General features: G+C 47.9%; 1 protein-coding gene across 7 annotated transcripts in view; it reads right to left on the reverse strand.

Moving 5' to 3' along the window:
• Window positions 1-14,905, reverse strand: part of FAM168A (family with sequence similarity 168 member A) — a 218,205-nt gene that overhangs the window by 24,415 nt on the left and 178,885 nt on the right. For 5 of the 7 annotated variants that reach the window (XM_054829276.1, XM_054829249.1, XM_054829259.1 and 2 more), the window contains one exon: window positions 5,405-5,485. In XM_054829276.1, coding sequence (XP_054685251.1) covers window positions 5,405-5,485 — 81 coding nt within the window. Of the gene's footprint in view, window positions 1-5,404; window positions 5,486-6,118; window positions 6,303-6,332; window positions 6,371-14,905 lie in introns of those variants that run through there. The other 2 variants (XM_054829303.1, XM_054829293.1) reach the window with 2 other exon arrangements.

Genomic DNA, 14,905 nt, shown 5'->3' on the forward strand with positions numbered 1-14,905 from the left:
TGTCAGGGTTGGGACATCCACTTCTTTCTTGTCTTTGTTCTGAGTGCAAGCGACTTCTTTGCTTGAGAGAAGGAGGCTTGTCCTCCAGCCCACTCCAGGCCCTACGCTTTTACATGTCAGGTGGGTCCCATTTTTCAATCGATTCCTACTCTCCTAACCTATGCCAAGAAAGCAATCCCATAAAACATCATCCTAGAGGTCTCCTTCTCTGAGGGTATCTTGACGATGTATCAGAGTTACTTGAGAGAGCATCTACAAACCCCCCTTGGGTTCCTGTTCCTCATGAAGGACATGCCAGGCAGGATTCATCTCAAGGTCTCCTGGTAGGACAGACAGGCACCCATGGGGTGTCTGTCCCCAAAGACAGGCTGAATGCCTCTCTGGGGAGGTCTTTCTTTCTCTCCACTGAATACAGAGGGACCTGGCCTGGAAGGGTTGGAGACCTAAGGTCCATACAGCTAAAGGAACCAAAGCTTCCCTAAATGTGGCAATTGCTGCAGCTGTTTAAAATACTTGAAAATTTCCTAGTGGTTTGGGTTTGGTTTTTTTTCCTTATTTTTAATTTGGAAAATTAAACTGAGCTGCAATAAAATCTTTCCAGGGGAATGTGTGGATTTCATCAAGATTTTGCAAAGAAAAGTATTTTCTTTGGACAGCAACGCAGCGTTTTTGGGGGTTGTTTCAATTTGTTTTCTAATAGGAACTCCAGCCTCCCAAGGATGGTGCCTGGGATGTACAAAAAGCAAGACAGACCTCAAAAAAATTCCTCATCCTGCAGCAATTTGGTGCTCCTTCTCACTTGGGTGTCCCCTTGGCTGTCTCCCCACTCAGTGGTGGAGCTCCTGCCTACACAAGGCACAGGCAGTGGCTGGGGACAAGAGACATTTTAGAGCGTCCACGTCAATATGCAGGAACGCTGCTGGATTTACGTCCCCGGCTGAGCAGGGAGGACGTTGCCAGCCTCTGGCAGGACAAGCCACTAATAAATTTGTCGGTTTGTTGTTTGGTTTTTTTTTTTTAATGCCGTGGAGCTCTTTTCATTTTACTCTTTCAGTGTCGTATCCTTCAGGGGAATTTGAGGGTGGCCAGCACACATCTAGGGGAACAAAACTTGTTTCACATTAAATGTTAAGATTTTTAGTGGGAAGAAATGCAGCTAAAGACCCTACCAGAAGCACATAAAACCAAACAAAACACAACACATCCCTTACAAAGTAATCCGCAGTAAATGGCTTTATTTAATAACCTTGCAAAATAAGAGTGAATTTAAACTGTGATGTGGAGAAGACAGAACCAAAAGTTTTTGGCAATGAACTCCTGCTAGATCTGCCTTGGAAAGCTCCCGAGCCTGGGGATCCACTGAATTTATGACAACCAGGAGACCGAAAACTTGGCAATTCAGAGGAGAAAGGGTTTAGCAAGACTGCCACAAAGTCCGGCTTTGTGTTCGTTACGCAAGCATCTATTTCACTCCGATGACTACTGAACGCTTAGCTGAAAAGACAGCTTTATTCAGAAGTTTTAAAATCCCGCAGTTCTTTTGAGGCGAAGCATTCAGAATAAACATCTTGGCCAACCAAAAAGCCATGAAGTCAAAACGAAGGGCGAAATATTATTTTTCATCTCCAATGTGTGCTTGGAAATGGGTGAGCAAGAGATTTTTTTTCAGGCCTTTTTCATAAAAACCATGAAAAAAAGGCACAGTCTTGATTTCAGAAATGCTCTTCCAATCACAGTTCAGACACTGCCAATTCTTGCGTTTGACCTATGTGACTGTATCCCTTACAGAAAATGCTCTGACAGCACACTACAGCCTAAAAACCTCACAGCTAATAAATAATGTTCTGATCATAGAACGGTTTGGGTGGGAAGGGACCTCACAGCCCATCTAGGTCCAACCCCCCTGCCATGGGCAGGGACACCCTCCACTAGCCCAGCTTGCCCAAAGCCCCATCCAACCTGGCCTTCAACACTGCCAGGGAGCCAGGGGCAGCCACAGCTTCTCGGAGCAACAAGATTTCAAGCTTGCTATTAAATAGGAGATTTCCTTTTCTTATACTACTTTTCACTTAATTCATTCTGGATAAGAGTTACATTTTGGAACTGCTACTTAGCCCTTGGGTGTCTACCACCCTTTGTCATGACAAGAGGCTCCTGTCCCCCAGGAAATTTGGATGAAAGCAAAGAACTTAACTGCACTTTAAAAACTCAAGGTCGCTTGGTCCTTCCAAAGGGCTGGTTTTCAGTAAAGTACTTAAATGTACATTTGAATTAAGTTATTTCCTGAGTGGGGGCCTAAGAGAAGTCTTCAACTCCAGAAAGAAAAAGACTTCTATAAAGGTTTCCAAGTTTGGACTTGAAAGCATAAAAAAGTAAAAGTGATTGATTTAGCAGAGCAAGTCAAATATTCCTCATTAAGCACAGAACCTCATTTGTCCGCACTGTGGTGAAGACAACTCCTTGTGGACAGGTGGAAATGACTCCATGACTCCTCCTTCAGAGTAACTTCTATGAGTTAGAAACAGTGGAAGGTCCTCTTCTTCTGGAATAAGAAGTGTCCCTGTTGGAAGTTATTTGACAGCAGCTCCTGTGATTAATTTACATTCTGTCCTCATCTACATAAATCTTCTACCATTGCCAGCCCCTGGCTATAAGCAATTCCCCCTGTCTCCCCACCTCAGGTAGATGAGGCGTTCAAGCTCAAAGTGATGGACAGGGCATGACTGGGTTTGTATTCATGCCACCCACATACTTTGATGGCTTTCTCCTCTCCAACTCTCTCCAGACAGGTGGAAAAGTCCTGAACATGTGTGTCCTCCTCCATCCAGACCCTTCTGGACCCCTCAAGCTTAGGCAGTGTGGGTTGGGTGGGTGGACAGTGAGGTGGGTTGAGAACTGGCTGAATGGCAGAGCCCAGAGGGTTGTGATCAGTGGCGCAGAGTCCAGTTGGAGGCCTGTAGTGAGTGGTGTGCCCCAAGGGTCAGTGCTGGGTCTGGTCTTGTTCAACATATTCATCCATGACCTGGACAGGGGACAGAGTGCACCCTCAGGAGTTTGCTGACCATACAGAACTGGGAGGACTGGCTGACACACCAGGAGACTGCGCTGCCATTCAGCGAGACCTGGACAGGCTGGAGAGTTGGGCAGAGAGGAACCCAATGAAATTCAACAAGGGCAAGGGTAGGGTCCTGCACCCAGGGAGGAATAACGCCAGCACCAGTACAGGTTGGGGATGACCTGCTGGGAAGCGGCGCTGCAGAGAAGGACCTGGGAGTGCTGGTGGACAGCAAGCTCTCCATGACCAGCAGCATGCCCTCATGGCCAAGAAGGCCAATGGTGTCCTGGGGTGCATGGAGAAGAGCATGGCCAGCAGGTCAAGGGAGGTTCTCCTCCCCCTCTGCTCTGCTCTGCCCTGGTGAGGCCACAGCTGGAGTTCTGTGTCCAGGTCTGGGCTCCCCAGTTCCAGACAGACAGGGAAGTACTGGGGAGAGTCCAGCGGAGGGCTGCGAGGATGAGGAGGGGCCTGAAGCATCTCTGGTGTGAGGAAAGGCTGAGAGAGCTGGGGCTGGTTAGCCTGGAGAAGAGAAGCCTGAGAGGGGATCTGATCAACACTTATCAATATCTAAAGGGTGGGTGTCAAGAGGAAGGGGCCAGACTCTTCTCAGTGGTGCCCAGCGACAGGACAAGGGGCAAGGGGCACCAACTGGAACACAGGAAGTTCCACCTGAGCATGAGGAAAAACTTCTTCCCTCTGCGGGTGACCGAGCCCTGGGACAGGCTGCCCAGAGAGGTTGTGGAGTCTCCTTCTCTGGAGAGATTCCAAACCCGCCTGGACATGATCTTGTGCAACTTGCTTGAAGTGACCCTGCTGTAGCAGGGGGTTGGACTAGATGATCTCCAGAGGTGCCTTCCAACTCCAACCAGTCTGTCATTCTGTGATTCTGTGATTCTCTGCATCCACAGAGCAGTGTAACTGGTATGTGTTCGGTCAAGAGACAACAGCAGAAAACAGACAGAAGGGAGGTGTGGAGAGATGGTGCTCAACAGCAGGCAAGGGAAGGAGCTTGGCAGTCTAGTCATGGGCTTTTATCACAAAAAAACCCCATGGCCAATGGAGGAATTCAAATGAGAAATGGCTTTGTAGGTGATCAGGGGAGAGGAGCAACAGGGACGAGGGAGACTCTTGCTTGGAAAGGTAAGAGGTGAAGAGGACAGACATCGCTGGCTGAGCCGAAAGAGCAGTAAGACTGAAGGGAGTGGGTGTTGTTTCTGTAAATAAAGACAAGTAGCTGGTGCTAGACAGGAGCAAGAGGGAGGCACAGAGGGCGATGACATGGTTAAAGCGGTGGGCTGGGAAAATTGTTTTTGTACCAGCTCTCTGGAAGGATGAAGGAGAATTTGCCAAGGTTGGAGATGGCAGAGAGCGCAGGGCTCCGGGATAGGGGCTGAGCTACGGCGGATGAACACATTACCCATCAGCTTGGCTGGAAGGAGAGTTCAGAGGGACTGCAAAGGAGGATGCGAAAGAGCATGTGGCTGGCGTGCAAAACTAAGATCTCCCTGAAAAATGAAGACCTTGTACCTGCAAACAGGGTTTCCCAGAGATAGATGCGGAGTAATGGAGAAGGGAATAAAGGACAGAGCCTGGCTGAGCTTTCACTGGAAGAGGCAGATCATAAATACATCCCAATGGACAGACTGCAGCAGAAACAGAACACAGAACTGGCCAAACTGGGAAAGCCAAGGGAAAACAAGATTTTATGGAGAAGAATGCGGCTGATGCTGTCAAAGATAACCAGCGCACCAAGGCTAAGGCAGAAGAGAACCTGAGTTTGACCTGGAAGAGCCTTCTGCATCTTTGGAAGAGCCATTTCAGGGCAGTGTGAAGGGCAGGAGCTGAACAGAAGAAGACACTAGGACAGACCCAGAGTCCATCAGTGCCACCGGAAAGCGGGGAACACTAAAGACACGGCATGGGAGATCCAGGCACCAACCAGGACACGGTTGGTGACACTTCTGCATCTATGACATGGAAGGAGAAGAGAAGGACGAGCAGAGGGAAGGGGAAGGCAATTTCAGGGAGATAGCATGCGGTATTCAGAAAATATTAAAAGTCATCAATGCGCAGGTATCACAGCAATGAGGATTGTAAAATTCCTGGGATTAGTATTAAGATATCATTCATGGCTCAAAAGTACTTTGCAACATAGACAAATATTCCCAATGGAGGGCGTGAAGTTAATGGCAGAGTTAGGAAGAGAAGAGCTTAACACAGGCCCCTTCCCTGGAAAGTATTTGTTGACAAGAACATGGGAACTGCTGGGTTTTGTACACCGAAAGGCAAAAGGTAAATCCTCCTGCGTGCTTCAACAAGCCCGATCTCGTCTCCATACACAGATTTTACCTGGGGCGTAGCCGGGGCTGCTGGTTGGATACATGTTGGGGTTGTAGGCTGGGGCAGCGGTGGGATAGCCTGTCGGATAACCTGCAACGAGAAAAAAAAAAAAAAAAAAAGAGAAATTACACTTCTGTCAACAGCAAGACAGAAGAGGACAGCACCCCTGGAAAGCAATAAACAACCTGTGTGAGCAAAGAGGCCATCGGCACAGCTGAGAGGTAAAGCCCAGATGTATTCTCAGTTGGCCAGGGTATAGGAAGGACTAGGAATGTGCTCTACAGACTTACACGTGACATCATCAATATTTCATCTTTATTCCCCTAGAAAACGAGGACGGTAACTGGAATGCAGAATGCAGGAATGTTCACTATGCTCTGAAGAAAACTACCGAGAAAATACACACGCTAAATGCAGAATTCAGCTATGAGAAGCCACCAGCACATCTACATTTGAAAAGTTTTCCTTTTCCTGAGCTGCTTGCAGCCATCGCAGCTTGATCATGGTAGCACTTTGCACTCAAACAGCAGAGCTCAGCACCCAGCCCGAATCCTCGGTGCTCAGCAACCCATTAACCAGAGCTTCTTGCTAAAGGGAAGGTAGAGACGTTGCAGGAAAACATGCCAGCCCTTATATTCACTCATGGCTGCACAAGTGGCGTCCCTGGGAGGGACCCGATTACCTGCCAGGCCACCTGGAAGGAAAAAGCACGGCAGCTCGTACCCTTTGAAGCCTCATGAGGTTTTAATGGGCACTTTAAAAAAGGTTGCAGAGCATCTTCGGTTTTCATCATCTTCACTCGGATCGGTCATAGGGAGTTCAGGGGAAATCATCTAAGCAGTCAGCTACGTGGAGGCTTGGAAATCACCGTACACCGCAGACCCAAGTCCCTGTGTGCACCCACAGACAGTGCAGATGTCTTGCACCAAGCTCTTACTTCACAAGAAGTTCTTGTTCTCCGTGAAGACCACAGACGACAACCTCCGCACCTCAGTCTGCTCAATTTTGCTTTTGTTTACTGCCCTACCTCCGTTTCTTGGAAGTCTGCCCGACTGAAAATGGTAACACTTGAATAACTCCATCCCTTCTTACGTGCTCCTGCGTAAATCCCTCCGACAGAACGAACGGGACATGTTAATCTTCCTTTCCTGGCGGAGAGTTTGGCTTTGCTGTGCTTCACCACCACGGCCGCTGCCCCGGTTTATCTGTGCATCTCGTTGGCCATCGTCCCAGAGCAGAGCCAACCCAACGGCAGACAAAATGACCCTTGGAGAGTCTTTCCACACCAAGCTCCACTGACACTATCTGCTGGTTGCCAGCAAAAGCTGGAAAGAGGTAATTAGCAGTCGCTTCACACTCCACCTTTTTTTTTTGCTTTGTTAAATAAAAGCAAGCGTGGGTCTTTCCTCCCCCTTTCTGAGCAGCAAGACAAACACGTCGCAATCTCTCCCTCCCATGCCCCAAAGCTCACTGCTCTTCCACTACGTGCAGATTTCTAAAACCTGGCACCCGGCACACAGCCGACTACTGCGGCAAAATTTTGAGGTTCATTTGAATAAATCTAATTCAACAATCATGACCACTGTACTGGAATAAATGACTGTATGCTCTACCCTCTCATTTTCATCAGTGATATATTTGGCTTCTAAATCAGGTTAATTAAAAATTGCTGTAGTTAATGTTGGATAAGCAGCAGTTTAACGGATTTTTTTTTTTTCTTTTAGGCTACATAAAACTATGTTGTCATCATACTCAGGAATATATACAGCCTTTTAGCAATCAAGAAGCTCCTTGGAAAGTTATTTGCAGATCCAGTGATTGCAAGCAGAACATTAATGATGAAGATCTTAAATCAGAAATATCCCTGCCTACTCTCCACTTCATTAGAAGATAACCATTTCTTTTCCAGTACGTTCATTGCTCCAGGCTCCTCCTGTTGCCTGCTCAAGCTCGATGATCCCGCTTTGCCTCCTGACCAGTCTGGCTAGGGGTGTTAAACCAACTCCAGCTCACCTCTTGACCACACCAAGCATATTTTCCCTATAATTCTCTCAATCCTGTTTCTGCACGGCGTTTTACTTCCTTGGCACACAGTTTAGTAGCCGATAGCTGTGCGTGTGTGCCATGGTGTTGAGAAGTCCCTTGCTCATCAACTAGGGATGAGGTCTAGATGAAAGCCTCTTTGGACACCAAGAGGTTCTTCTGGTCTTTGCTGCTGGTTAATCATAGAATCATAGAATCTCAGACTGGTTTGGGTTGTTAGGGACCTTAAAGATCATCCAGTGCCACCCCCTGCCATGGGCAGGGACACCTTCCACTAGACCACGTTGCCCAAAGCCCCATCCAACCTGGCCTTCAACACTGCCAGGGAGCCAGGGGCAGCCACAGCTTCTCGGGGCAACCTGGGCCAGGGCCTCAGCACCCTCACAGGGAAGGATTTCTGCCTCACATCCCATCTCCATCTCCCCTCCTGCAGCTTCAGGCCATTCCCCTTGGCCTGTCACTCCCTGCCCTTGTCACCAGCCCCTCTCCAGCTTTCCTGGAGCCCCTGCAGGGACTGGAAGGGGCTCTAAGGTCTCCCCGCAGCCTTCTCTTCTCCAGGCTGAACCACCCCAACTCTCTCAGCCTGAGGTCTCCAGAGCAGAGGTGCTCCAGCCCTCGCATCATCTCCGTGGCCTCCTCTGGACTCGCTCCAACAGCTCCATGTCCTTCTTGTCCTGGGGACCCTCGAGCTGGACACAGTACTCCAGGTGCAGTCTCACCAGAGCGGAGTAGAGGGGGAATCCCTCCAATATCCCCCCAAATAAGTCCTGAATCCCATGACCTGCTGCAATAGTCCTTAATAACGATCCTTAATTAATAGTCCCAAAGTCAACAACCATGACAGAGTCCTGTGTGGCCACACGCAGCCAGTATTTCATCTGTGCCCTCTGACATATCACCAGCAGTCACAGACTATCAAATTCAGCGAAAAAAACCCTTCGCTTTTATTTGGACCAACATTTTCAACATTAGTTTTATAAATAAAAAAAAAAAACCCAAACCCTGAAATAAATCAGACCATTTTTAGACCACAGGAAAACTGTGGCTTTGGGTAAGCTTCTCCATCCATCCAGTTACTGAAAGACTTCACAGTTATTGTAGGCAGATGGAGACAACTGTGAATTTAGGTCTTCTTCTTTCTCTTTTTTGGAGGGTTTAACTTCTGCTTGGCAGGACTGTATCTTGTTTGCTGTGGTATCTTTTGTTGTTCTGAAAGAACGTTATGGCCATTTTCAGAATAATTTCATTTCGGATAAATACCATTTCTATCAAGGAAGCTTTAATAGCTTCGGATGCGAAAAGATGCAGCCAGCCCTGCTCTACTCTATCTTCCACTCTGATCTCATAAACTTTGATAAGTGCTGACCTCCAGCAAGAAAACTTGTCTTTTCTATTTTAAGGGGAAACAGAGATGGGAAAGGTACAGGAAAATTAATGTGGTTTGCTCCTTTTTTGGACATACTGAAAGATAAGAAAGTAGCAGAATCTGGGGCAATTTGTGCCAGGGGAAACGTGCTTGAAAATTCCCAGCGCTCAAAATCCAGTGGGTTTAAAAATACATGAGACATTTTTATACCTTATTGGGTTTTGAGCCATTAGGATTGATGTTTGTTGGCTCTTCTTTATCCCCCAAATGACCACAAGCAAGCTTCCTCAGGAAAGCAAAAGCTGCAATCCCCACGGTGGTCCCCATGTCTTACATCCCTTGGGGTATAAGATGAAGCCCGGATCCAACGACCAGGGATGAGCTCAGGAGAGGTGGCAGCACCAACGCCTCCGGCATCCTGCTCTGATTTTCCCCCTGGATATCCTAGGAGACCTCCCGTAAATCCCCGTTCCTCCTGCTGACCCTGTTCCCCTCCTGCCACGTCTCTCTTGCCTCTTCACCTTGAATCAAAAATAACAGCAAATGGGCCAAAACCACTTCTTTTATGTTGAGTGCTGCTAATCTTCATGGGCTTCCTACTGGAGACATGAAAATGTCTGGGACAGAAAGAAAATCTCCTTTACTTTCTATTTGTAGAGATCTGCACATGATGGGACCACGTCTCTGCTGGGGCGTGGGGCATTGTTACAGCAGAGATGCAGAAGGAAACAAAATGAGATGAAAACATATTGAACGAAATTTATTAGATTCCTCACAGAAGAGATCAAAAGTTGTTTTCTTGCTTTATTTTAATTTAATAGCATCTCCACAATCAATAGGAGTAGGAAAGCCAGTGTTCATTTAATGTTCTCCCCAAGGAAAATATACAGCACTCCAGCTCTGAGAAGCACTAACTGAACTGCTTTAAAAATTACGACGCAATAACTGGCTGTGCAAAGCGAAGAGCACACGGGGCTGCATCAAGTAGGTATTTTAAAGCTGCCTTTAATTTTTCATGTCTTTCTAAATGTTTCTATACCATTATTTCCAGCTCTGCTCACCCCTGTCGTCTTTGGTGCAATGCTGATTTTGATTAATGGCTTTTACGCTACGAGTCCCGGCTATCCACCCCATCTTTTTAACATGCACACTTTTAGGAGATGCGCTACTAAAGGAGTTCGAGCTATGAATTAAAAAAAAAAGTGGCATACGGAGCCTTCCAATGCATTTAACCACCAGCTTTGTTTAGCCCAGGCTCCTTCGTGATTACACTCAGAACACCCATAATAAAGCAGTTAGCTTATATTTCCAGCTATATATATTTTACTGCCTACACGCAAGACAGATGCGTGCGTAACCGTATACGGAAGCTCAGCGCAGAGCTCGGTCTCCACAAGACGAGAAATGGTTGGATGGGGCATTTAAGACAACTCTTTCCATCCTGGCAGCCTTCTGGGATAGCTTGTTCCTGGTCCCGAGGTACTGAGCTCCTACACGGTCGCTGTGGTTGTTCTGTACATCGGTACAGCAGAAAAATGTTGAATTACTGGGGAGAAATGAGAGGGCAGGATTAAAAAAAAAAAACCCAGAGATGTCAGCAGGCAAAGGGCTGCCCTGGGAGGAAAGGCTGGCAGCAGGGGGGGGGGATTAAAGAATCAAACGGGCTGTGATAGAGGGGAAGGGTTTATTTGGGCTTGTTCAAGGATTAGATTTGTTATTCTCTTTCATTTTCTTTGGCATTTGAAATTCAGGGCGCTCATACCCAGCCCCGGGTGCAAACCAGCTCCGGCTCTTCCTTCCCACGAGCCACCAGAAGAAGCTTCATGATACTGTGTGGGTCGGCACCGCCAGGCTCCAGAGGACCACGCACGAGGGACGAAGTGACATTAAAACCCCACGGCAGAGGCCCCAGTGAGAAGTTTTAGAGGGGACGTCCCAAATCAAAGATCCCCATTTGTCTGCTTCCTCTAAAGGAGACTTCAGCACACGCTGCCCATCCTCGCCGTAAATGAGCAACCTGCATCCGCAGAATCACAGAATCATCACAGACTGGTTTAGGTAGGAAGGGACCTCACAGCCCATCCAATTCCACCCCCTGCCATGGGCAGGGACCCCCTCCACTAGCCCAGCTTGCCCAAAGCCCCATCCAACCTGGCCTTCAACACTGCCAGGGAGCCAGGGGCAGCCACAGCTTCTCGGGGCAACCTGGGCCAGGGCCTCAGCACCCTCACAGGGAAGAATTTCTGCCTCACATCTCATCTCCATCTCCCCTCCTTCAGGTTACACCCATTGTCCTTTGTCCTGTCACTGCAGGCCGTGGTAAAAAGCTTCTCTCCATCTTTCTCGGTATCCCGGCTTCAGCTGAGATAGAGTTGGGCGCCAAAAAGGACTGTCATGGTTGTGCCCCAGGCGGCAGCTCAGCCCCACGCAGCCGCTCATTCACCCCCCCCGTGGGATTGGGGGGGAGAATCGGAAGGGTCAAAGTGAGAGAGCTCGAGGGTTGAGATAAAGGCAGTTTAACAGGGAAAGCAAAAGCCGCACACAAGCAAAGCAAGGCGAGGAATTCATTCCCCCTTCCCACGGCAGGCAGGAGTTCAGCCATCCCCAGGACAGCAGGGCTCCATCCCGCGTAACGGTGACTTGGGAAGACAAACGCCATCGCTCTGAACGTGTCCCCTCCTTTCCTTCTTCTTCCCCAGCTTTATGTGCTGAGCATGACGTCATATGGTATGGAATATCCCCTTGGTCATTGGGGTCAGCTGTCCCGGCTGTGTCCCCTCCAACTCCTTGTGCACCCCCAGCTACTCGCTGGTGGGGTGAGGAGCAGAAAAGGCCTTGGCTCTGTGTAAGCACTGCTCAGCAGGAACAAAAACATCTCTAAATAACAAAACCACCTCTATATTCTCAACACAGCTTTCAGCACAAGTCTAAAACATAGCCCCGTCCTAGCTACTATGAAGAAAATTAACTCTATCTCAGCTGAAACCAGGACACTTAGAACCCCCTTTAAGTATTGAAAGGCCATGGTAAGGTCTCCCCAGAGCCTACGTCATTCCCCCTTGGCCTGTCACTCCCTGCCCTTGTCACCAGTCCCTCTCCAGCTTTCCTGGAGCCCCTGCAGGGACTGGAAGGGGCTCTAAGGTCTCCCCGCAGCCTTCTCTTCTCCAGGCTGAACAACCCCAACTCTCTCAGCCTGAGGTCTCCAGAGCAGAGGTGCTCCAGACCTCGCATCATCTCCGTCGCCTCCTCTGGACTCGCTCCAACAGCTCTGTGTCCTTCTTGTGCTGGGGACCCCCGAGCTGGACGCAGCACTGCAGGGGGGTCTCACCAGAGTGGAGCAGAGGGGCAGAATCCCCTCCCTCGACCTGCTGGTCACGCTGCTGGACACACAGCCCAGGACACGGTTGGCTTTCTGGGCTGCAATTGCACATTGCTGGGTCATGTCCAGTTTTTCATCTACCAGTATCCGCAAGTCAAGTTTCCTTTATTCTTTATCATCCAGTCTGTATTGATACTGGGGACTGCCTCGACCCGTGTGCAGGACCTTGCACTTGGCCTTGTTGAACTTCATGAAGTTCACATGGACACATTCCTTAAGCCTGTCCAGTTTCCTCTGGATGGCATCCCTTCCCTCTAGCACAGCACTCCAATCTAGATTTGAAAAAACTGAGCGAATTTACAAAAAGACAAAACTGCAGCTGCATTGTTACGATACTCTTTGCCAGTGAAGAACCTCCTTAGGTTAACCAGCATCTTAGCCAGGCTGCGAGCCTGCCTCCATAAGGTTTAGGTGCGATTCTGGAGCTCTGGAGACACCAACATGTGGTACTAAGAAGACATAAGGCCATTTTTCCCCAAAAATGTCATTCATGTTTCTAACTGTGTCACCTACTGTGCATATTTCTTACACCCATCTAACACAGCCTTCTGAAGGCAAACTGTAAACCTCAATGTATCTTAAGATTCATGTTGCCTTGTCCTCCTGTTTCTGGATTTGTACTCTGGATTTGTACAAATGCCACAAAAGCCACATCCAAGAGACAGTGGGATGCTGAGGAACCACTGTGGACTTCAGGGGACCTTCCCTGGAGCTCTGCCACTCATTTCTTCCCTCCAGCCTGGATGAAATGGAGACAAAACTCCATTGTCCACACAGACAGGGCGCAGACATTGAAAAACAGAGCAGACAGAGCACTTGAGAATACGTAGAAAGGGAATAAATTCAGTGATCTGAACCTGTTACACTGAACCGGTCTGGTTATCACATACCAGAGTCCTTTTCCAAAGGAGCTCGCTGGTTTTGAGCAGCCCAAACTCAACACGTTCACCCAGGGTTTGGCACCAGCCAGCAGCATCTACCATATCCATCCACCCACAACTTCACGCCACATATGGGTGAGGTTCCAGCTTCAGATCACAAGCAAAATTGTCAGGAGCATCTAAACAACGTACCAGCCAATGCAGCACTGAAAATCCACAAGTGCTGGGTCTCTGAAGGACTCAGGTACTCTTGAAACTCTTGAAAAAGAATTGGCTTCTCTTCAGCTAGAGAGCCCAGGTGGTTTGGTCCGTGTTTCAGCCTTCCACCAGTAATTGGGTGAACAAATTGTCACTTACAATGCTGATTTCCAAAATGTGCCGTTGAGTTTTTCAAGAATAGTTTCTGTTGGCCATTATCTGATTAGGGCTTAAATTGCTACAAGCAGCCTAAATTAATTTACAAGACAAAATATTCTCCTTCATTCTTCTTCCTAGCAAGTCTTGAGCAGTGATACACTCCGTAATAGCGGCCATATCACAAGGATTTTTACAGGGACAGATAATAAAGTCCCTTATCTAAGTGTAGGACAAGGCACTATAAAACCATGCTTCAACTTGTTGAACCCCTGCCACCAAGGACTCCAGCTCACCGTTGCTCAGACTCTTGCTGCACTATCTTGAGAGCTCATTAACTACCAACATTCAACGGACTAAAAAGCCAGGCAGCCACACAAAACTGTCCATATTGTGTCATTCATAGCTCCAAGGTGGATAAATTCAAGGGACCATTTCACTAATTCTCTCTTTTAAACCCCTAAAACACTGGATGTCCGTTTGTTTCTGCTGAGCGATAGCTTTGAAGCTGCAACAGGTCCAGGAAAATTTTGTCTTTACAATCACCTCTTCAGATCAGCCATATGAAGTCAAAATATTTCCACCTGCAAAATATTTTCATCTTATATTTTAAGCCCATCCACCATTTCTCACTCTTTATTGCCTAGACCTCAGAAACTTCTCAAAAATATAATTTATGAGTGCCTTCTCAGGACAGAAACATGAGAAACTTCATGTCTTCAACTTCACGTTGCTGTAAATCTGTTCCCTTTAGACTGATTGGGAATTTTTTCTTGCAAAAAGTCACATTGTGTGACACAAACGTGCAAATTTGGTACTTGAGGAATTACCCCAGAGCTGAGAAATTAGAGAGCAGACACCACGTAAGCTTCCTGGCATAGCTCCGCCAAAGTCTCCACCAGCCAGACTTGCAGCAACGCTCTTGAACATTGATTGCCGGTAGCAATGACACCAGAAAGAATGCGCCTAATTATGTGATGATTGAGAGAAAATAGCTGAGAAGGACGTCTGGGAACTAATTCTGCATTGGAAACCAAGCCTCCAGAGATGAAGAGCGACAGCATTTTGGCATTGACTTGAAGCAGAGATTTAAACAAACCTTGCTCTCCATGGCCCTTCTCCATCCAGAAGGATGCCTTTGCAGTTTGCTTTGCTCCTCGCACAGCCGCAGAGCTTGGGGCTTGGGCCATGCATCTTCTCCTGCCTTTTGGGGAGTTGTGCCCCAGGGAATATCCCTTGGTGCATGGGAGGTAGGGAGGTGACCTCTGAATGACTTCTTACACAGGGCATTTTATAGACCTTTCCTGTTCAATGGGAACTATTTAAATCATCACTTATTTAAATCAAAGATGAATTGCTCCAGATTTATCCCACCGAAATTAGGTGTGAACACCTAGTTGCCTACCTGATACACAGCAGGTATTCCTGCCCCATCACTCTGGATGTTCACGGCCAGCCCGTTCATCCCCTTGCATAACCATTACTCA

Source organism: Grus americana, chromosome 1, assembly GCF_028858705.1.
Source record: "Grus americana isolate bGruAme1 chromosome 1, bGruAme1.mat, whole genome shotgun sequence".
Taxonomy (NCBI): domain Eukaryota; kingdom Metazoa; phylum Chordata; class Aves; order Gruiformes; family Gruidae; genus Grus; species Grus americana.